The sequence below is a fragment of the Tarenaya hassleriana genome, unplaced genomic scaffold (assembly GCF_000463585.1).
Source record: "Tarenaya hassleriana unplaced genomic scaffold, ASM46358v1 Cleome50, whole genome shotgun sequence".
NCBI lineage: Eukaryota > Viridiplantae > Streptophyta > Magnoliopsida > Brassicales > Cleomaceae > Tarenaya > Tarenaya hassleriana.
Genome location: NW_010967708.1, coordinates 353,700 through 376,615, shown reverse-complemented (window position 1 = coordinate 376,615; position 22,916 = coordinate 353,700). Strand labels below are relative to the sequence as shown.

Below are 22,916 nucleotides of genomic sequence, written 5' to 3'. Positions count from 1 at the left end.
TTAACCGGTTTGGTTAACAGAAATTTGGATCAAGATTGGTATGAATACCGAGTACCACCAAATGTTTCAGACAGGTGTGCCGATTAACACCTCATCAGGCCGGTTTGGTAAGGATTCATTCGGTTATGCCATCAATACATGTGATCAGGTATCCGAGTTTTCCAGTGTATATCTGACCTTTTGGGTACCCGAGTTTTTGATACCCGACTGTGAACCAGGTCAGATGATCGGAAAATCGGATTGCAATGCATGCATTTTATCACTTTTGGGCGTAACTTAGCATCCGTCAAATATGTATACAGACCAGAGGCATTGGACAGTGGAATTAAGCCCAATCATTAGTACAAATCCTAAACGGGTAGTTTCCACGAAGAACAGCTTAGGTTTAAAGGTTCTGCGAAGAGGGGAGAGGCCATGTCGGGGAAGCTGTCGTGATGCCGAAGTTGCTATATTCGATCTGAATGGCTTCTCCTCCATTGGCGGCATTCCACATTTGTTTGCTGCTTACACCTCCCTGCCTCAGTATTGATCTCAGTTTTACAACCTATCAAACAAAACCCGAAAAAAACAAAATTAGTCCCCCCCAAAAAAAAGGCTTAGATCTGATCTGGGCATTTCGGTTCGAAAATTTAGACTTGAATCATACCGAATAGATTTCGGTTTGGTTCTATTTTTATTCGTTAAAAGATAATGGTATAAAATAAAGAGAACTGATCGGTTCGGTTTTGGTTTTGGTTTGAGAAAAATGAAGTGGTATTTTTTTTAAAAAAAAAATTTATTATATAAGAAAAAGAAGAGTTAAAAGGGAAATAAAATTTCTGATTCGTAATTTATGTGTGTATGGTTGAGGGAGGCAAATCCGAACCGATCCAACCAGAAACCGTATGTATTGTTGAAAGATTAATAGAAGAAGAAAAAAAATTATAATAGAACCAATCCAACCCGATACACCTGTACCAGAAATCGAACAATAATCGAGTTTTGGTTTTTATTTGATATCCCAAACCAAACCATACCAAAATCGAACCGAAAAAAACCGACAAACCGATAAACAAACCAAACCCATAAAATACCGAACCGAAATCCGAAACCATCCATGGAGGAAAAGATTCAGAAAGGGTATTTTTTGGAAAAGAGAAAAAAACATGAACTCACCTCGTCCTGAAGCATCTCCTTCTCTCTGGACACGACATGGAAGTCATGGAGAAGGGTTTCGTAGAGATGTTCGAGTTGTTTGTTCCTCCACCTCGCTCTCTTGTTCTGAAACCAGACCGCAACCTGCCTCGGCTGCAACCCTAATTCCCTCGAAAGCTTCATTTTCCTGTCGGGGTCTAGCTTTATCTCCTCCTCGAAACTTCTCTCCAGCATTCTCAGTTGCTCTCTCGTCATCTTCTTCTTCTTCTTCTTGTTCTTCTTGTCTTCGCTGTTACTGTTGCTGTTGCTTCCATTGTCGCAGGAGATGAACTTGTCGTCGCTCGCCAGAGGAAGATGGAGTGAAGCTTCTTGTGTTTCCGCCATTTCCATTGCCATCGCCATCGCCATCTCATGTTTTAGTTGGTCTGTTCTTGAAATCCAAAACTAGGAGCGTTGGAACTTGGATATATGTATGAACAACGAGATAAAATGCAGGTTGGGTCGTATTACTATTAATTATTGTTATTATTCGAGGATTATATGGTAAGAAATTGAGGTATTTGAAGGGAATATATATGATGAATCCGAATGCCTTACGTCCATGCAACCAACCATTTTCAACATCATAAATCCACGTACTAAATTAAAGCTATATTTCGGTCCGTCTCTTGATGGTCATAATCTAAGTTTAGATAATGTGATATATATCGTCTATAAGCAAATACATATATGTATATATACTGTACCTTGAAAATGATCAAGGTTAAAAGGATAGAGAAAGGGATCAAGCGAGGAAGATGAGACAAAGCTGCTGAAGTGGTTACTCCATTCCATGTTTCTTCCTTCTCTGTCCTCTCTCTTCTTTCTTCTTTTGTCTGCAAACAAAGATTCAGTTTCAGTTGACCGAACAAACACAACATATCAATGGGTTTTTTTATATATCATGTGGTGTGTATATGCGTATGTATATGCGTATGTATGTATATATATGGACCACAGTAGAAACTAATCCATGAGGCTTTGTCTGTACGTTCGAGAAATTGGGTTCTAAGCAAAATTAAACAAGTTTTGTGTACCCGAGTAACTCAAATTCAAGTTTATATCTATAAATCGAATTTATCCGAAGTTCAAATTCAAGTTTCGGATTTCACTACTTGATGACATCCGTAGATAATTTATACTATTATAAAAATACCGTTTATATTTTTTTACTATAATATTCCCTTTTTCTTATCATATTTTGGATTTTTGGGTAATTTTTAACCCTAATTAATTATGTTTTTATATAATTTTATAGGTTTGTATTTTCTTTATATTGGTAATCTTTAATTGTTTGTTTTATATAATCAATATTTTGTGTGCATAATTCTAACATAATTCAATTGGGTGATAAAAAACAATGAAAATATCCATAACTTTCAATTGTTAACTCACATAACTAAAATGTAGGTTGAATCACAAAAACAACATTGATATGTAGCAAGAAAATTTTAATTACTTACTTAATATAATTTCCTTGAATTTGTGGTAGAAGAAGAGGTTGTGTAGTTGTAATTAAAAACATATAATATATAATATAAATAGAAAATGTTAAGCATGATGATGTGGTTATAATAACCGTTTGTTGTTGTTTTTCCTGTTTATGTCTTTTTTAACTTAGTTTTTATAGTTGAGGAATTTAGATAAAGAATTTTAAGTATGAGATTTAATTTTAGTAAGTGGTAAAGTTTAGGATTTTTTTTTGGGTTTGTTCCAATTATAAAAATATCTTTAGTTCATTTTAAAAATTACAAAGCTAACCTTAATTTTTTTTTCAAAATTACAAAATACTTCTTTTCTTTACTAAAAATTACACAGATACTTTCATTTTTCTTTTCAAAATTAGGATTCGGACATAAGAAAACCCGAGGCTTTTTTTTTTTGGTTATCTGATATCCTGACCATTTATTTCAATTATTTTGTATATTTAATTCAAATTCGTTTAAACTGCACTTTCCACTTACACACACACACACACAAATATATATATATATATATATACGAACGAAAGAGAAAACTGATATGTCGGTTTAGACAACAGCAATAAGGAAAAGGAACAGCTAGAAGATTGGTCCTCATTCTATCACTGTCTGAAACTTAATTAACTTGCAGTCTTACATGACACATAGCTTACACTATACATATATATACATACATATATATATTGCTGACAAAGTTTTTGTACGATCAAGAAACAGTATCAATATATAACAACGTTTTGGACCCAAACTGTTACATATAATTAAATATTTTGGTCCATCCCTAGGGATAATTAGATCATATACATATATAACATTTTTTTTGTAAGAGTTGTACGTTCTTTGCGAACGATGAACATGAATCTGAAAATATGATGTTTTTGTAACAAATCCAAAACGTATTCAAATAACTTTGGATGACGGAAAACTTACAACACTTTTTGACAGCATTACATATCCATTATTACTGTTTAATTGGGAATTTTTATTATGATTAAATTCATTTTAAAATCAAAGGAATTTCTATTTATATTCTACCAAATAAAAATCACAGTAAAGTTTATACTGTTTTTTATATTCTATTAAATATCAATTCAGAAACTGTTCTCAATTTGTACATATCATCTTATTGAAATTAAAAGTGAGGCTGAGACTCGAATAGGTTTTAATATTGGACCATTTCGACTTTACCATATTTAATGGCCCATATTATAGGAGCTATCAAAATTAATTTCACAAAAATATGTATCTATAACATTTGAACAACCACGTAAAATATTTTAACAAAATAAAATGTATCAAATTTATTAAAAAAATGATATAAAAATACAGAACGAAGACAAATTTAAATTATTTGTTTCTATTTAAGTTCAAATAACAATTAATAAATCAAAGTTTGATGGAATATTGTTATATATACATATCTATATAACACCCAATTAAAGGTATTACGTTTTTTACCTCATTTAATTAAATCAAAATAACTAGACAAAATCCTTTTGCAAGTATTCCTCTCTTTGAATAATTATAATTTTTTTGTAATTTTCTATTCTTAAATCATATTATATCATTCATATAAGTTAATTATCCAAAAAAATCTCATATTTTTTTTAGTTTATAATACTACACATTTTAAAATATAGTATTTTTTTAGTCTTTTACTATGTAAATATTTTTCTATATCCGACACTGAGTACTTGGAAACACAAATTAAATCAACACTTAGACAAAATCAAACACGTGAACTTATTGAATTTTATTTCCCACTGTTTCGGCAATATAAATATCTGTAAACGTCATTTATTCACATTGATAAACTAGAAAGATTACATTTTGCTGAATTTTCAACCACTATGATAATGACTTCAAAAAAGTAAATTTAAGAATCGACTCCATGATTGTCTCTACCCAAATGACATTTGTAGAATTTTGAATTCAAATACAAAAAATTTAGTATTTGTAGAATTTAGAGTTCGAACTCCAAAAACATTCTATATATCAATATAATATTACAAAAAAAAATTAAATCCTTAAAGTATCAATATCAATTTCAGAAAGTTTGAATTCTAAAAATACTATATATATATATATAGAGAGAGAGAGAGAGAGAGAAAGAGAGAGTTTTAAGTTACGTTAGAAATATCATAGAAATATCATATAAATAGATAAAATATTTTGAGTTCAAATCTTAAAATATCATATTCATGAATCTAATATTGTAAAATTTAAAGTTTGAATCTTATAAATGTCATATACATCAATCTAATATTACATAATTTTGAGTTTGAATCATAAAAATATCATATACATCAATCTAATATAGTAATCCCTCCGTTTCACAATATTTGATTTGAATATTTGTCGTTTTAGATTTTATCACAATTTTTAAAAAAATCTAAAAAAGATCAAATATATCCTTATTAAATTACATATTAATGATCTATTGAATTGAGATGTTTTTAAATGAGTAAAATTGAAAATTTCACTAAAAAAATGCCTAAAAAAAATATAAAACGACATGTATTTAGTAACAAAAAAAGTTTCTAAAACAATATATTGAGAAATGGAGGGAACAGAATTTAGAGTTGGAACCTTATCAATATCATACAAATGGATCTAACGGTACAGAGTTTAGAGTTGCAATATTTAATACCGCCGAAAACAAATTAATGGTCAAAGCTCTTAGGTCAACACACACGCATATATATATATATATATATGTATATAGGTGACTGTTCAATATTTTTGGTATTTAAATTTATTAATGCGATGTTGGGTAAAAACATTAACTTTCACTCTAAAGTAAGAAAAAAAAAAAAAGAAGAAGGGAAAACTAATTAATGAACTTTTCTTTAAACGAGAGGGTTCGCCCATGACAGAGTCCACCTCCTCCCCTATCCATTTCAGCTTTTTTCGATTTAGCTTTGGTCCTCATTTTTTTTAACCTTGAATGATTTTTTACGACCATTTCGGGTTTTGGTTTAGATTTGATTCAGTTTATATTTGGATTCAATTATTTCAATTTTATAAACACTATAATCATTCCGTTTTTTAATGATAAAATATTTATTTTTAACAAAAAATTGTTTTTCATTTACTTTGGCTCGATTTGTTTTTTCGATTAAAAAAAATATAATCATTCGATTTTTATCATGAATTTAGTTTATTTACAAATATATGTCACTATTGACCAATTTAATTATATATGTTTTTAATGATAAAAATACTTCTTTTTAAAAGAAATTTTCGTTTTTCATTAAATTTTTTTATTCTGTTCAATACATTTTTTTTATTTTAAAAAAAATTATAATCATTCAGTTTTTATTGGAGTTTTTTTTAAATAAATAAATGGAGATATTTTTGTATATTATAATTCTCCATATTTTATTTTTAAAAACTTAAAAAAATATATTTATGATTTTTGGAAGTTTTACAATTTTCCAATCCTATAAATAGGAGACTTTCTTTTCATTTTTCTACACAACAAGATCAAGTAAAACACAAAACAAAGCTTTATACAAAAGAAAGAAAAACATCATTTTCTCTTTGTGATTCAAGCTGAGCTTTGAGTTCGACAAAACGTCGGAGTTTGTAGTACCACTGTTCCGGTGAGGTACATCCGTCCTATCCTGGAAAGATATATTCCATTAACCGTAGGTATCACGCGGGGAATAATTTTCTTAAGGAGACACGGTTCGCCGTGGGTTTGGATTTGGTTTTCCGTTTTAAAAAAAAAATCATATTGATATAATGATATTGGTTTGATCACAACTTTATGTATCGTTATCAGAATTGCATGTTCTTGACGTTGTTGTCTAGATATCGAAATTATCTTTCTATTGATGTATAATAGGCATGATTTAGTTGTATATTCTGAAAGTTATTAAACTCGAAATTCTTGATATATAATTGAAAGTTAACTATGCATGCATGAATATGAGATACATAAAATAACACACCCAACAGTTTTATCATGAATTTAGTTTATTTACAGATATATGTACTCAATTCGACTATTTGGTTATTAACCAAATTGGTGGATCCTTGTGATATCACATATGTGCTTTCCATACTAATTAATATCGGTTCAACTATCGAATTATTTACGACAAATTATGATTTTTTATATTTCGTTCTTTGTTGATTTTCTTGATATTTTTTTAATATTTCTTATATATATTGGTAAATATTATTGTTTTTGGGTCAAGCTTTTAAAAGATAAATACGAATAAAAGTATGAAGCTAAAGAGTATAGGATATGAGAAATAGAGTTGTTAATGAACTACTAAACTTATTCAAAGAACATTCATTAATTATGCTAAGAGAAAGTAATCATCTTTTTTTTTTGGTCATGGCAGAAAAAAAAAACACAGCCATTATTCCTATGATCGCTCAAACTTGCAATCTCTCTCACTTTTTATAGATCATATTTTTTTTTTTATAATTAGATTATGAATCTTTATGAGTAGCGGTGGATATTTTAGGTTTGATTTCGGCTTCAATTGGGTTTCGATCGTTCATGAAAAAACTATACCCATTTAATTATTTATTTATATTCAGTTTAATTTGATTTTATGTTCGAATTAGGTTTTCATAATTAATTTACTTATTGACAATTAAGTGTACATATTTTGGTCTTCGATAACGTTTCGAATTCGATTCAGAAAAATATTTGTTCCCTAAAGAATTTTAAATTTATTCATTTCTTGAGATATTTTATATTCTATTTAAAACCATATTTTATATCTCATAAGGTGATCTGACCCCTTGTCTACAAAGGCCTAGTTTGAACAAATATCAATGTGAGGTTCTATCTAATCTTGGACCGTTGTGTAATGGGTAGTCTCTCTCCATTCATATCATTTATATATTGTATATTTGATTATGGAATATTTAATTTACCCCAAAGAAAAAAGAAATGAAAACTAGTCCAAATACAATGAGGTGAGAGATTTATTACAACAATTTCATGACAATTGATTCAAATCAAATTCGTTATAAAAATTACAAAACAAAAATTGAATTTCTTTTAAAAAAAATAACCATTTTATCAATAAAAATTAAATTCTAATTAAATCTAAATAGAAAGCGAATCTAATTATATCTAATGTCAAAAATCAAATTGATATAGATTTTCTAAGTAATAAAAAATGCGCATTAATCCTAACTATATTTGGATCGATCATAAAAATCTTTTCTTTTATTCATTTCAATTTTAGAATAAATTTTTAAAATTGAAAAAAAAAAAACCAAAACTAATGGAACCAAAATCCAAAATGCCAATCTCAAGGCTAGGGATTGAAAAAAATGTCCAAAATCTAAATGACCATCTTGATCCGAAGGGAGTATTCAAAAATTGGAAGATAGATATCAAATTTTAATATATCTAAAACTCAAAATTCGAGTTCAGAATGGTATTTTCGGGGAATAATTAATCGTGGATACCTTAACAAAAGAAAAATAATCATTATATTTTTTAATCATTAAAAAATTTATAAAAATTTCTGTTAATATCCAATTGTTTTTACTTTTGTTTATATAAAAATTATTATTTTATGATTTAGTTATTTTAAATATAAATATTTTTGAATAATTTTATAAATTTTTTGTATGTAAACTATAAATTTATAATTTTTTAATTAAAATAGGTTGAAAACCATCGGATTTAGATATCACAGTACACAAAACTTATTTGACGGATAATATAATTCAGATGACCGAAAACTCATATTCAAATTTGGATTTTAAAATATACAACTCATCGGATTCGAATTCAGATATTCTAAAAATAACAGTACACCCCTCTAGGGGCATTTCAAAGAACAGCTTCATAAAATGTTCTCACTTGAGTAATATATATATATATATATATATATTAATTTCAACCTCCCATCTCGGACCTATTCCAGAAATTAGGGTATTCGAACAATTTGGGAAGGATTCGGATAATAAAAACGTGGTGCCCTACTCTTAAGATTCTTCACGATCATTTCATTGAAGAATATATACACGATGCAGAAACACAAGAGTGCATACATACGTACACGCATATATGATATATGTGTATTATGCATTAAAATGTTAAATGACCCGAGGGGGTAAAGAAATTTTTTACCTCACATGCAGACGCCATAGAAACTCTGTATGTGCCATTACAAGAGGAAACATAACTCCAAAAACACAACGCTCTCAGCCCTAATCTGTGAAAAGAGTATGAACCAAGAAAAACAAAACTGGATTCGAATGCACATGAAAATTCAACTATCCGTCGAGAGAATCGCATATACCTGTTTCGGGTATCGGTTAAAAGACAGAAAAAACCCGCAAAAACAGCCAAAATATCACCTTTCAAAAGTATATGCAGTGTGTGATAAAACCCGATTGAACATTCTTCTAGCTATTTCGCTGCCCCTTTCCTCTTGCGTTCTTTCACGTCTATCGGGATTATGAAGACGGTATCAACACAAATCCCGCCTTTAGAATGCGTACAGTCAATCTGTTTCATGGACCATTGGATTTCAATTGCTGGCTCTGAATCGGATACTGCGAATTCCCCGATCCTGTATTCTATCCAACACCCGCGTTTATGGTTCCCGTACATGTCGTCTTGCTCCATGTCATCCAAGTAATGTTCACACGATGCCTCTTGCCCATCTGAAGTCGATAGAGAAAACCTCACGGGCTTTACATCCCAACCATGAGTGTGCTCGAAGTTGCAGACACGTCGTCCAAGCCTTTTAGCGAATCTTCCTAGATGGGTTCTGAACGAAACAGAATATATACCAGGAGGAAGATGGAATTTCACCGACCCATCCACTTCGAACCACCATATCTGCTGTAAGTAAGCTACAACGTGGAACCTGCCAAAAGGGAAGAACAAACAGATGTGTTATTGTTCAACATCCGCAAACCCAAACGAGAATTGTGAAGAACGATGTGCCTAATCTATCAAATCAGAGGGAAGATCATTTCAAGCGGTGAGCAACTGTATTTCTGCTTCTGCATTTCGTTTTCTTATTCTGTTCAGCTCCAAAGAATTCATAATTCGAATACGGATTTATCATCTCTCATCTATCTTGAACTGGATCTAATCACCTCTCCAATCCAGAGTGATAAAACAGGGTTCATCATCTCTCATCTATCTTGAACTGGATCTAACTATAAATCTCGTTACCAGATCCAAGTAATTGCAAACAACCAGAGTTACCAGGTATCAAAAGTCGAGTAGCAATCACGATGCTCGAAACATGGCACCAAATAGAAGTGGGTTCTTGTTCACCTCTCAAAGGTAATGGGTTCAAAGGAACAGATGTAATATGCAGACATGAAAGACTCTTATTCGACCACCAAGAGCCGAAGTATTTTCTCGAAGATGTCATAGAGTTCCGAGTAAACTGACATGGCCAAACAGTAACATAACAGATATTTTCTTGCAATATCTTCCAAGACTGAATAGAAAACGATTGATCACAAACCTAGATTCCTCTGTCGGAATCCAATTCCAGTATCTCCGGTCTTCAATTCCCGTTATAACCATTCCTCTTGCAGAAATCGCCATACAAACCCGTCCTGTCACTCTATCAATCCACAGCTCCTGCGAGATTGTATTGTTCATGTTATCGAGAGGTCCAAATTCGTCAGAAGAAATCCTTAGATAGCTTGCGAGTGAAACCACAACTTGAAACAGAAGAATCGAAAATTTTAGACCACCATAACGAAGGACCACGAGAAAAACCCTAATTCCCTGGTCCAATCCATTGAAATTGACTCAGCAAAACCCTTCTATGTCGACGAACCTTATTCCCATCGTCGAACGGTATCGGACGAGACAGGAGCGCGAAAATATCCTTCTTCGAGAGTTTCTGGTACCTCTCCGGCGGCAACAAATCCAGCAGATCCCGGTAATTCGGCGGCAGCTTCTTCTCCCACACGGAATCCGACGATGCAGCGCCGCGAAACGCCCGATTCAGGCGAGCGAGATTGCAAATCTCCGGTGGAGTCAGGTACATGAACACGCACGCTACGCAGCTCTCCGGTATATCGCCGAGGCTAGGTCTCGCCGTCGCCGCAGACGAACCGTTCGTTCCGTCGGCGAGACTGGACAACGACGAACCCATGCCCCTTCTCTCCACCAAACCTCTCCTCCTCCAGTTGACCAGCGTGAAACAAGCTCCGTACGCAACACCGCGCGTGCCTTACACGCGTGAAACGGGTGAAGCATGGAGCCCAATAACCATGGCGGCGGAGGAAGAGTGCGTTTGGTTGCGAGGGAAACAATAGCAACAGCAAAGAAATTTTCCCCCTCTCTCTCTCTCTTCTCTCTCTGATAATTTTCGAGGACAATGTTCGCACGGGCGAGAAAGTGAGGGGGAAATATTGGGGGATCGGAGAAAAGGGAGAGAGAGAGGAAACGGATTGCGTGGGAAACGAAGATCGACGGCTCGCAGGCTGCCACGTGGCGTCGCCGACCAATCCTGAAATGTCCGTTGATTTGTTGGAAGGCATTTTGGAAAGGGGATGTCATTATTATCTGCCGAAAAGATATTCAATGTATTATTTTCTATTGGATCGAATAAAGTCCATTATAATATATATGTATATGTTATGTTTATTTATTTAATATTCATAATTTTTGTTCTCTCTCACAGATTACAAAACGACAGAAGAAGTCTAAAATTTCAAATACATTCGATTCATCTTTCGAGTTCGTTTTTCTTTTATGCAAAGTAAGATTCGTGCATGAGCTTCTTCTTCTGGAATGTGATATTTTGTGAGCACATCTTTCCATTAAGAAAAACAGTGAGTATGTTAAGCAGACCGACTCAATCGGGTTAAGTTTAGATCAGTCGGTCCGAACTATTTTGTTTTGGATCCAAATCTCTACGGTTCATTTTTTATGAGATAAAAAAAAATCTTGACTCGTTTTAGATCGTCATAACTTATAAATCGATTCGCGAATCAAATAAAAAATTTAAAAAATAAATACAATAAAAAAATTATTAATAAACATTAAAAAACATTAATTAATAAAAAAAATTATTTAGAAAAAATTAAAAAGAATAAAAACATATTTAAAAAATAATAAAATATTTAAAAATCAAATTTGTTGAAAAACAATATTTTTTTCTATCTCGCGAACCAGTTCGTAGATTCGCCGAATATGACGTCTTTTTATTCAAAACATACATAGAGTTCTCAGTTTTATATTAAAGGGATTGAACTATTGAAAGAGATATTTATGATCTCCTTTGTGTGATTAGAAAACTGATATATATATATTTTTTAATCTGAAAGTTGATTGATTTTTTTCTCCGACTACATCTTACATAAGATCGGAAAAATCCATGCGAATACCGTGTTGGGAAGGAGTTTTGTTTTCTTCTTTGCCACCGTCCAATCTTGGCTAAAACTGATAGATTTGTTAATCACTGGGATTAGTATTAATTTTGTGGTTATTAAACTTAATCAATACAACGTCTAGTCCACGTACTGCCGCCTCCAAATATCGGTATTAAGATATCGGAAATATATGTTTTGTATTTTCCATCACGATAATTAAAATATTGGAAGAAAACGATATTTTAAATTATTTATTAGAGTATGATCATTTAATGCGGTTGTATGTATTTGTTTTCTAGTTTGTTTGTTAGAAATCCGTGTTTATGATATTCATGTAATTTTCATCTTTAATATTTAAATATTATGTTCTTCCTCTTTCTCTTTATGTGTTTCCCTTAAAATTAAAATACTTTCGTCCATAAAGACTACTAAAGGGATTATACTTTTTGTAAATGAATGAATATTCCACGTTATTCAACTTTGATGAAATCATATGATTCGTTGTTTTCTTTTCGTGCAATCATGTATGTATATATTTTTCTATTTGTTTTTGTGATTTTATGGACCAAAACAACCATTCTTTTGTTAATTTTTCTTCTTCCATATGGCCAAATAAAAAAAAAATAAAAAAAAAGAACAAAGACAGCTTTCCGTCGCAAGCTGTATTTTTTATTTTTTATTTTTTATTTTCAAATAGAAAATGTTGCTTTCAAATTATTTAGATTCGTAAGATATTATAAATAATGTCTAGTCAAATCACATAACATAGATTTATAGAAATAGGATATATATCGTTTTTGTGGGATCGATAATATGTTTCAGGACATGCAACCTTAAACCAATTCATAGATAGAAAAGTGCAATATACCAAATTACCAATACAATTTCCCATGAGTTTCATTCATTTAGAATACTAAATTTTTTATATACTATATTATTTTTATCTAAAATATATTAAAGTTGATATGAGTTATTTTTTATTTATATTTTTTAACTAAAAAGTCAGCTATAATTAGTCTAAGCTTGCGAATTTAGTTTGGATTTGTAGGAAGATATTATTCCTATAATATTATCATTAATATAGTTATGATTTACTATAGATATTATACCTAGAATATTCTATTATATTTTGCTATATATTATTAGGGTGTAATCTTTTAATTATCAATAGAAAAACATTTTCTCTATTAACATTATCATTAATATAGGATTATTCATATCGCAATATAAACAAAATCTAAAACAGAAATTCCATTCTAATAAAGATCCAACATGTTGATCTAACCAGTTATCAAACATAGAAAAAAACAAAAATATCAGAATAGAATTTTTTTTAATCATTGTAATAGAATTCCGGTCTAAATATCCAATATAAAACCCGAACGTGTTTTATTCATAGACCACAAGAAAGATTTAGAAATTACCCTTAACAAAAATAAAAAAGATTTAGAAATTACAACCTATTTTGTCGGTTTTATATTTCTGTGATTGTGTCATAGATTATATATATATTGTTGATTGTTGAAAAGTCTAAAAATAAATGATGACAAATGAAACAATTTTTATCACGTGCATGGAAAATAAAAATAAAATGGACCGACATATCTAATCGAACGTCGTTGGTTAAAAGCATATGCAAAGAGCAAAGACTGCTGCATGAGACAAGACGACACTAATTCAAATGTGCTTATTTAGTCACAGTATGTTTATTAAAAATTGAAAATTCAAAAAAAAAAAAAAGTAAATCATTTGATTTATTATTTTAGGGTTTGAATTTGACCACGTCTCCCCATCACCTAACCGATTTATTTTGTGTTACTTCTGATTACGACAAGGAAAATCATATTTGTCCTTTTTTCTTTCTCCTGTTCAGATTTAACAGAAGATTAAATGGCTTAATTAATAGGGAACAAGGTCATGAAGTTCTTTTTTGTTGACCAAAACACCCCCCTGAATTTATTCATCTCCGCTTTATGTCTCCGTCTTACCTTTGACTTATTATTTTTGATAAAATAATAAAAAATATAAGGAAAACCACCCGTATAACTTTTAATTTTAAAAATACTATAATAAGATACATTAAAAACATAAATATATTTACTAATTTATTCATCTCAACCCTAGTATAAATTAATATCATAACTATAATTTCAGTTGAACTGAAAACAAATAAATTATATTTTTGAATTTGTTTTATAAAGATTAAAATTTATGGGGTGTTTTTTTAAATAAAACAGCCAACGCACGCCTGGTGGGACTCGAACCCACAATCGTCTGATTAGAAGTCAGACGCCTTATCCATTAGGCCACAAGCGCATTTATCCCGTGGATATCATATGACAAAAATAGTATGATAAAAACAATCATCACAATAAAAAGATACATTCTTTCATCATGAGAACTCATTATAGTAAATATACGAGAATTGAGCATAATTTCTCACAGAAAGAAAACGGCGTCCAAACCACAAAACGCAAAAGCAACCGCTAAACGGGGACGTCCATCTTCGTAGATACAAAAAAAAAAAAACACCCCAAAGTCCCGGTGATATATGCTCCGGCATGAATCCGACAGCTCTCGCCGGTGTAATGAAAACAAAAAATCAATAATAAGCGGAAACTTTTCAAGGGGTTTAGTCTTCGAGCTCGATGATCTTGACGACAGAGGCGTCGCCTACTTTCTGGCAGACGACAACTCTGTCGTGGGACTTTATCACTCCCGCTTTCTTCCCGTGGTCCAGCGCCACCTTCAACACCGACTCGTTCGTCGCGCTCGTTGATTCCGCCTGAACCCATAAATAAAAACATTTTCGGGTTTTTACATATATGTTTCCGAGATTAAGATCAAGAACGACGGAAAGGAAAGAGTTTTAGGACATGTGCAAGCGTGTCTGATTCAGACAATCAATCATATGCCCAACAACTAGCTCTGATATTTGACCGAGGTGAGATCGAGCACGGGTTTTTCAGAAAGGGCAAGTTCAGATTTCGTCCAACAGTAACATTGTCGGCTTATATTCTGAACCAAGGGAGAGAGACGAAGAAACGGCAGAGGTAGGCCGTGATAACGAGTCAGCGACGAGACATTATACGACCATTAGGGTTTCGAGAGGGCAATTCCCGTTCACCCTCGCCACATGCTCCTCGGATCAATCTCCTCAACTCTCATCGTCTCACTCATTGGATACCGGAGCCCTCTCCATACCCGTCCAGTACGAGATCGGTCGTACGACCGATATACCTGAAGGGACAGGGTTTGAGGTCGGGTACACCGGAAAACCTGTGCCCACCCCCTACTAGCCCGTGAAAATATCGGTGCAATTTGTGTCATGTCACTATGATCAGTTAAGAGTTTTTGGGTTATGATATTACTTGAAACCGGATTTGGCCTCATTTTCGATGTTTATACTGCAAGAGATAAGTCGAGATGAGGCGAGAAGAGAAGAGACGAGACGGCTTACCGGGTGACGAGGGTCAGCAAGCATGGGGAAGAGGCCTCGGACGATAAGTGACTGCCTTGCCTGAGATAGCAAAAACACAAGAGCTCACAACGTTAGCCTCAAAGCAGCGTGAATAAAACCAAAATTGTAAGGCGTTGGAATCATATACATCGGCGTATAAAGGTTTTTGTTTTCCATTCGAGACTTAGACCTGATAAGAGATCTCAAAACAGAATCATCACTGGGTGAAATACGCTGGATGGCGATAAACCGAAAGGGTAATTACCTTTTATCTTTGGAAAACGATAACGGTAAAAAGTTTACGTTTCTTTAAACCGAGGTGAAGAAATCTTATATATCCCGAAAAAAGTAGCAAGCGATATAGAAAAAAATCCTTACTCGGTTGAAAAGTTTTATCTTTCGCTGCGAGATCTCGAGATAACCAACTTAGTTTAAAAAAGCGCAAGGCACCTCGAGGCGTAAAAAGTCCAAAAAACCGAGGCATGAGGGGAAGATGCGCTTTTTTAAACTAAGATAACCAAAGCGGAAAATGTACCTCAAAGGCTCCGCTAAAGCTCCATTTGAGCTGATTTGTCTTGAGCCTAGGAATGACAACTGAGAGAACCGGCATTGTTGGCCTATACTTGGCGATCAACCTTTACAGGAAAAGAATGAAGAAATCGATAAGAACTTAGATTCGAGTATTCGAACCATTGGGTAAAAAAAATCGAAGAAAGACATGCAGTACCGGGCTGCTCTCCCAGAAGAGGTGAAACATATGATGACAGATGCCTTAACCTTAATAGCTGCCCGTACCTAGACAAGCATTAGCATATGTCTGAGTTAAGGCAGTTAACTTACTTTTAAAAAACACGAGACACATCAACAAGTACATATCCTCAGGACCTCAGCCTTTTCTGGTAATATCTACATGACATTAGAGTACGAGCCTTACAGCAGAAGAGGCAATAGATTCCAAGTGAGTCATTGGTTCTCCGACATACTTGACAGTCTTCTTGAAATAAACATCTTGATTGAATACCTTCTCAGCCTGCAAACCCGAAAAGACATTCCCAAAACATGATTCCTGTCCACATTTTATGGGATATCTTAAGGATTTTTTTAGACAAATTTTTACCTCAGCGCAGATTTTACCAACAGTTGAAATCGTCTCAACGGGGTATAATCCACGAAGGGTCTCAGCTCCGAGAAGAATTGCATCACTTCCTGCATCGACCAAAATGGAAAAATGTTGACAAGTTACGACATAAACTACGAGCTACAACTAGTCATTCCCTTCACACCATATATATATACCGATCCAACAAAATCAGCGGATTCTCCCAATAATACATTAACATACCATCTAAAACAGCATTAGCGACATCTGTTGCCTCTGCACGAGTTGGTCTAAGGTTATCCGTCATGCTGTCCACAACACGAGTGAGAACAGCGGGCTTACCAGCCATGTTACACTTGTAAAGAGCAGCTTTTTGAAACAAGAACACCTGCGAGGTTAAGAGACAATTTGAGGCAAAATCTTTAAGAGAAAAGAGCTTTGATGGGTAATTGTTCCTTAGCTGGAATGACCAAATTACCTTTTCTGGAGGTAGATCTATACCCAAATTCCCGCGAGAAAGAATAATGCCATCGGCTTCTTGTAGAATCTCATCGAAATGGGTCAGCCCCTAAAATCAAACATATAATCAGAACCAGCCCGTTGAAAGCAACACTACTGTTCAAGAAAGTGGAGAAGAAGCAAACAACTAATGCATCTCACTTACCTCAACATTCTCAATCTTTGCAAAAATTTGCGTTTGAGAGAGGTCACCCAACTTGGAAAGCAATTCACGAACCTGTGTTACAGTTCAAACAACAAGTGAGTAATCAAGCATCTAAGCAATTCACATTTGAAGTCAACACAAGGCAGAGGGTTCAGAAAAAATATATATATCCAAACCTGGCGAACATCTTCAGCATGTCGAGTATAAGACAGTGAGAGAAAATCAATTTTGTTTTGAACTCCCCATGTGCTTACAACCTGACAAAGTATCAAAATTACAACAAACGGGTTAAAGGCTTAAAGCACTCAGACAGAATCAGAGATCATCGACCATTGAGAATTGTAGGAAGTTCTGAACCTCCTTATCCTTCTCGGTAAGAGTTGGCAAATCAATGTGAACTTGAGAGGCATGCAAAGTGAACAATGAACCAGCTAGAGTAGCCGAGTTCTTTGCCACACAAACCACATCATCTCCTTTCACCTCATCAACCTGCAAACCTCCATTCACATGGTTAGCCATATGCAGACATAATTACATCTTAAGTTCTAAAAATAGAGAGAGATGCTAAAGATTAGCCATGTATTATCATTCTCACCTCAAGCCAAACAGAAGTTGTTTCACTACCAGTGAAGAGGTACTGCCCGACAAAGATAGTGTCTCCCTTCTTAACTGCCTAGAAGCATCGAACAAGAGGATCCATCACACAAACTAGTAAATAATACCACCACATGATCTCATCTTGCTCTAAAGCTAGACAAAAAGTGTAATAGGGAACCTTTGCTAGGCCATCGAAATTTATGGGAAGGACTTCAGAGGAGGCTTCTTGATCCTGATTCGGTGTCAAAATTACGAGGCCATCTGCCTTAAGCGAGATAGATTTCTCGGTCTTGTTAATGACTTGCAATTCAGGTCCCACAGTGTCAAGCATAACCTGCAGATCCACAAAGCATCTCAACTCATAACCGGTAACCAATTAACAAGACAACAGATAAAGAACAGATTATTCATCTCACACAGAGATTAAGTCTTCAGATTAACAAAAGATACAACTATCATCTCTTTCCCCCTCTATCAACATAACCCTTATTCAACTCGAACGAAAGGTTTTATCTTTCTTCAAAGAAGGATTGTTTCACGAATAACAAAGTAGCAAACCATCTATAAAACAGAAATTTCGAATCTGGCAATGAACTATTGACTTTAAAGCTCAAATGAAATCATAAGATCCAGAAGAAAAAGCAGAGAACATACAGCACAAAGCTTCTTGGTGCTCTTCACAGCTATCTTCAGATTCTCCAGCGTCTCCTGATGATACTCCGCATCGCCCCAAGAGAAATCGAATCGAGCCACTACCCAGAGAAGTACACAGCACAAAAAACGACGCTGAGAAAAACCAAAACCTAAACAGCGTATGAAACAGTAAACGCCATTACCTGACATCCCGGCTTTGAGACAACCAGAAATAACCTCGACAGATCTGGATTTCGGTCCGAGAGTCCCAACAATCTTAGTCATTGCCGGGAAGAAAGACTGCGAAACACACAAAAAAGGATTGAAAAACAACCTCAACGACGAGACAAAACTAAAAAAAATTACCGCATCCCGGCAGAGGTTCCGCAGCAGATCCGACCGGAACCTCAAATCGACGAAGAACAAGGAAATCAAAACAGACACTCACACACACACACATAGATTGAGAACTCACGGATTTCGAAGGCTCGAGGATTGAAGCCATCCTGATGGGCTCCTCGAGAAGAAGATGACTCGAATGCATTTTCCAGGTGATCGGAAGTCGAAAATCTCAGGTTCTCGACGAGGACGACGACGGCAAAGAGAGAGAGAAGCAGAAGAGGAAATTCCGACGGGAGAAGAGGCGGAGAAAAGCGTCTGCTTTCTGGTTTATGCGTAGCGTTTGACCATCGAATATGCCTTTTCTATTTAAAAAAAAGGGTATTTTCAAATAAATATTAAAATAAATATTAAAAACGAATCCATCTCTTTTATTTTCTTTTTCCCTCTAATCTTCTCATTTAATGCAAATCAGATCCCCCTATTTGTTTTTTATTCGCTACAGACCCACAGCATGTATCTTCATATCCAAGGTAGGAACTAATTCAGTTGGAAAACCGCTAATATGTAGACATATTTTTTATTTTCATCAAAACCAAAAAATGAATAATAAATTTTTCTTTTTGCTGTTTTAATTTTTTTTATTCCATTATAAAACTTCAAAGAGCCCTATCCTTTTGCATTTGAGTGACCAACTTTTTTAATAATTATATTAGTATCCTCTAGTCAAAATTGACAAATGACAGATACCATTAAAATAAATGTAAAAGCGTATGCTATAATTTTTTTCACCAAATAACTAGAAATATGAAAAATATTAAATTCTAAATAGATGATAAGGATGTAAAACAATGGTGAATTGTCACTATTAATAGATTTGTTAAAATTGATATATTTGAAAAACAACTTTTCGATTTTATGTAAATTTTATGAAATAAAATTAGGAACCTAATGTATCGAATTCATTTTAACTTTTTCCATTCCAATTTAACTTGAACAGGTATAGTTTTCAATTAAATTATTTTTTTAAACAATTCCTAGTGAAGCAAGTTAACAAAGAAAAATATGTGAATTAAATTTTATTCTATCATGATATGATAACTTAACGAAATATATTTATAGAGACTTCTATTATAATCTTGAAAACAGAACTCGCCATTTGTCTTGTTAAGTGGACTAAGAGTTATAGATGAAACTATGGGGTACATTTAGAATAGCGAAGAAATATACGGGACTAAATTGCATTAGACCTTTCTAACTGTAACTGGTTTATTGTGAAACACCAGATCTTCATCTCATCCGTCCACGTGGCAACCCGGGAGAAAGATCGTAAGGGTGCAAAGCACAGGCACCACGCCACACTGTACGGTAGTTTGGTTTCAGTACTCCCCAAGTTTTATTTCGTGGGCAAGGGGTCAAACAATACTCACGTACTTCAAAAAGCGCGTGAATTTCAAACGCGATAAGTAACGTTATTTATGTGGACGGTGAACCCACCGTCTCAAGTGGCGCGTGGGTTGTATGTTTAGTGGTGCAGATCTCATGTTTGGGGGAAATCTATTGGCCCATTTATCAAACTTCGCACTTTTTTTTTTGTACTTGTACATTTTTGTTTTTAAACTTCTATTCAATTTTAATAAGCTTTTGTTTACAAATTTGATGTTTTGTGAGTAATATAATATTTAACTATTAGATTCAAATATTCTCCTTAATTTTATATAATAAAATTTATAGTTAAAAATATTCATCTATACAATTTTCATACATTATATGCGTTATCAATATATTATATTTTGTAATATAAAATCAAATCGATTCAAAATATTGATATTAAATTATTGAAAATTATGAAATATTTATATATTATTTAAATGTTTTTCTTAATTTTTATATAATAAAATTTATGATTGAAAAATATTTATTTGTGCAATTTTCGTGCATACTAAAAATAATATGTTTGATGAATATATTCGATTTTGGAATATCATAATCAAATTGCTTCCAATCTATTCTTTGTTACAAATTTTGTTTTCTACCAAACTTTTCTTTTAGGAAAACTTGAAAATAAATGTGACGTTTTGGAGCTAAATATATTCTAAAAAATGCATTATATATATATATATATGTATGTAAGATAATATAAAATCATATTCTAATATCGAGATTATTTCAAAAGATTAAAAAAAACGAAAACAAAATCTAAAAGATAACACAAAATTATTTGAATTTTTCTCGTAATTTATATTGTATTTGTAATTATTAGAGAAGAAACATATATCTTAAATCATTGGAAGAAAGAAAGATATTCGAATCCATGAAAAAGAAGAAAGGAAGAGTAATGAAGAATCACTCATCACGATCTAATATGGTTCGTATCGATGGATGCTACATGGTCTCTATACCACTTAGTTTTTCATCACATGCTATCTCGATGTCATGTACAATATATGGATACTCATATATGTTATACCAATGTTGTATGGCTCATCTCCTCATCGAAAAATATGTTGTTTAGACGAAGCCATTGATCTCTATCAATATAAGAAACATTCATGTAGACTGTTGCTTCAAATTATGTGAGTTGTTTTGTCTATGGAACCCTTCCACTATGATTTTCTACTGATCTATGACTTTTTGTATTCCCCGATAAACATCGTTTTGCAAAAATCGATTTTCTGATCAGACTACTCGTATTGAAATTTTCGAGACTCGATATTGAAAATGTTCTTTTGCGAAATTGTATTGAGAAAGACCGTTCCAATCATTTCATCCAGTTGAAGAAACGATTGCAGACATGTAAATTTCGACAAGACGACAGTTGAGTATAGTCTCCATGTCTGACCGAGAAGAACTTTCCTTGTCCCATCTATTTTACTGTTCATGGCTTTCATCGGAGTCGAAGTTTTGTTCAGTCAACAAAAACATGTTTCAACTAGTCGTTTATCTCTTACTACCGCACCAAACACTCTCAAAACTAGCACATGAGATCCATGGTTTGTCTATGACACTGAGGTTGGGGTCCCGTGTTGGAAATATAACTCTTAATGACCCATATAATTTTGGTTTTTTGACTTCAATATGATATTGACTTCATTAATGGATATGAGTTAATTATGGTGTTGAAGTTTATGGGTATTTAATGTTATACTCCTCTACTTACCCTATAAATAATGGATATTTAGTTCATATTTTTTATCCACCGAAAAAACTACCAAAGTAAGGGTGAAAGGAGAGAAAAACAAACAACAAAACTATTTAGTTTGTTCTTCAAAGTTATTCCACTATAAAATGGATTCAGATACAATTCTTGTTATATATATATATATATATATATTATTTTCAAATTGTGTGAATTATATAAAATCATATCCAGTTCTAGTGAGTTTTTATAAAGTTATCAAAAATCATCCCGTCAAACTCGGCGATGTCGTAAAGGAAGCCATGAAAAGGAAAAAAAATGGAACAACAGTTGAAGGGTCACTCATAATGGTCCAATATGGTGCGTATTGGTGGATGCCACATCGTCTCTATATCACTCATTTTTCGTCACACACCATCTCAACGCCATATACAGTGTATGTGCTCAATCCATATATCAGATGGTTTGGTTCATGGCAGAAGATGTCAAAACAGTGTGCATTATATATATATATATATATATATATATATTGTTTCTTTTAGATTTTGATAAATATTTAATTATTATATTGATTTAGAAGTCATGAATAAGATGTGTGTTTCGTTTCTAATCTTTACAAATACAAGTTAGAATTGTAGAAAATTTGTGTCACCTTTTGGATTTTGTTTTAATTTTTCTTTTTTATCTTCGTAAATAATCTTGATATTCTTTTATTAATTTTGGAATATGTTTTTGTTTGATCTTATATATGTAGAATGTAGTTTTTAGTATCTAAATTTAGCCCAAAATTTTACATTTATTTTACCTAAGAAAAATTTGTTAGAAAACAAAATTGTGGCAAAAAATAAATTGGAGTATTGTGATATTGTAAAATCTAATATATTGATTAGACGCATGATCTCTATACGAAAGTTGTACAGATAAATCATTTTAAATCCAATATTTTATTATATAAAATTAATAAAAATCCAAAAAATTATTCAAATATTTCTTTA

General features: G+C 32.8%; 3 protein-coding genes and 1 non-coding gene across 4 annotated transcripts; all 4 read right to left on the bottom strand.

Moving 5' to 3' along the window:
- Positions 1-56: 56 nt before the first annotated feature.
- On the bottom strand, positions 57-2,027 carry LOC104827493 (homeobox-leucine zipper protein ATHB-22). Its single transcript, XM_010560668.1, has 3 exons — positions 1,881-2,027; positions 1,156-1,559; positions 57-544 (listed from the first exon to the last, which is right to left on the bottom strand). Exons 1-3 carry the CDS (start codon positions 1,966-1,968, stop codon positions 386-388), a joined length of 651 nt encoding a protein of 216 aa, XP_010558970.1. The 5' UTR covers positions 1,969-2,027; the 3' UTR covers positions 57-385.
- Positions 2,028-8,750: 6,723 nt separating this feature from the next.
- On the bottom strand, positions 8,751-11,020 carry LOC104827492 (F-box protein PP2-A15). Its single transcript, XM_010560666.1, has 3 exons — positions 10,448-11,020; positions 10,127-10,245; positions 8,751-9,511 (listed from the first exon to the last, which is right to left on the bottom strand). The coding sequence occupies exons 1-3, from the start codon at positions 10,766-10,768 to the stop codon at positions 9,049-9,051; spliced, it is 903 nt and encodes a 300-aa protein (XP_010558968.1). The 5' UTR covers positions 10,769-11,020; the 3' UTR covers positions 8,751-9,048.
- A 3,213-nt stretch (positions 11,021-14,233) lies between these two features.
- On the bottom strand, positions 14,234-14,306 carry TRNAR-UCU. The gene has a single exon. It is a non-coding gene; the product is annotated as a tRNA-Arg (tRNA).
- A 109-nt stretch (positions 14,307-14,415) lies between these two features.
- Positions 14,416-19,125, bottom strand: LOC104827491 (pyruvate kinase 1, cytosolic). Its single transcript, XM_010560665.2, has 16 exons — positions 18,919-19,125; positions 18,647-18,743; positions 18,465-18,562; positions 17,989-18,144; positions 17,809-17,886; positions 17,571-17,702; positions 17,390-17,470; positions 17,214-17,285; positions 17,028-17,117; positions 16,793-16,937; positions 16,568-16,656; positions 16,385-16,480; positions 16,178-16,245; positions 15,986-16,085; positions 15,451-15,510; positions 14,416-14,775 (listed from the first exon to the last, which is right to left on the bottom strand). Exons 1-16 carry the CDS (start codon positions 18,985-18,987, stop codon positions 14,623-14,625), a joined length of 1,584 nt encoding a protein of 527 aa, XP_010558967.1. The 5' UTR covers positions 18,988-19,125; the 3' UTR covers positions 14,416-14,622.
- Between the last annotated feature and the right edge of the window lie 3,791 nt (positions 19,126-22,916).

Bases quoted from the DNA above. Each gene is read 5' to 3' on its own strand.
- LOC104827492 (XM_010560666.1), bottom strand. From the start codon at position 10,768: ATGGGTTCGTCGTTGTCCAGTCTCGCCGACGGAACGAACGGTTCGTCT. The intron at 10,246-10,447 runs GTTCGTCGACAT...ACAATCTCGCAG, and splicing joins CGTTCGACGATGGGAATAAG to GAGCTGTGGATTGATAGAGT. The intron at 9,512-10,126 runs GTTTGTGATCAA...CCCTTTTGGCAG, and splicing joins ATTCCGACAGAGGAATCTAG to GTTCCACGTTGTAGCTTACT.
- LOC104827491 (XM_010560665.2), bottom strand. From the start codon at position 18,987: ATGCATTCGAGTCATCTTCTTCTCGAGGAGCCCATCAGGATGGCTTCA. The intron at 17,887-17,988 runs GTTCCCTATTAC...CGATGCTTCTAG, and splicing joins ATTTCGATGGCCTAGCAAAG to GCAGTTAAGAAGGGAGACAC. The intron at 17,471-17,570 runs GTTCAGAACTTC...ATACTTTGTCAG, and splicing joins TTACCGAGAAGGATAAGGAG to GTTGTAAGCACATGGGGAGT.
- LOC104827493 (XM_010560668.1), bottom strand. From the start codon at position 1,968: ATGGAATGGAGTAACCACTTCAGCAGCTTTGTCTCATCTTCCTCGCTT. The intron at 1,560-1,880 runs GTACAGTATATA...TTTCAAGAACAG, and splicing joins TAACCTTGATCATTTTCAAG to ACCAACTAAAACATGAGATG. The intron at 545-1,155 runs GTGAGTTCATGT...TTTGTTTGATAG, and splicing joins AGGAGATGCTTCAGGACGAG to GTTGTAAAACTGAGATCAAT.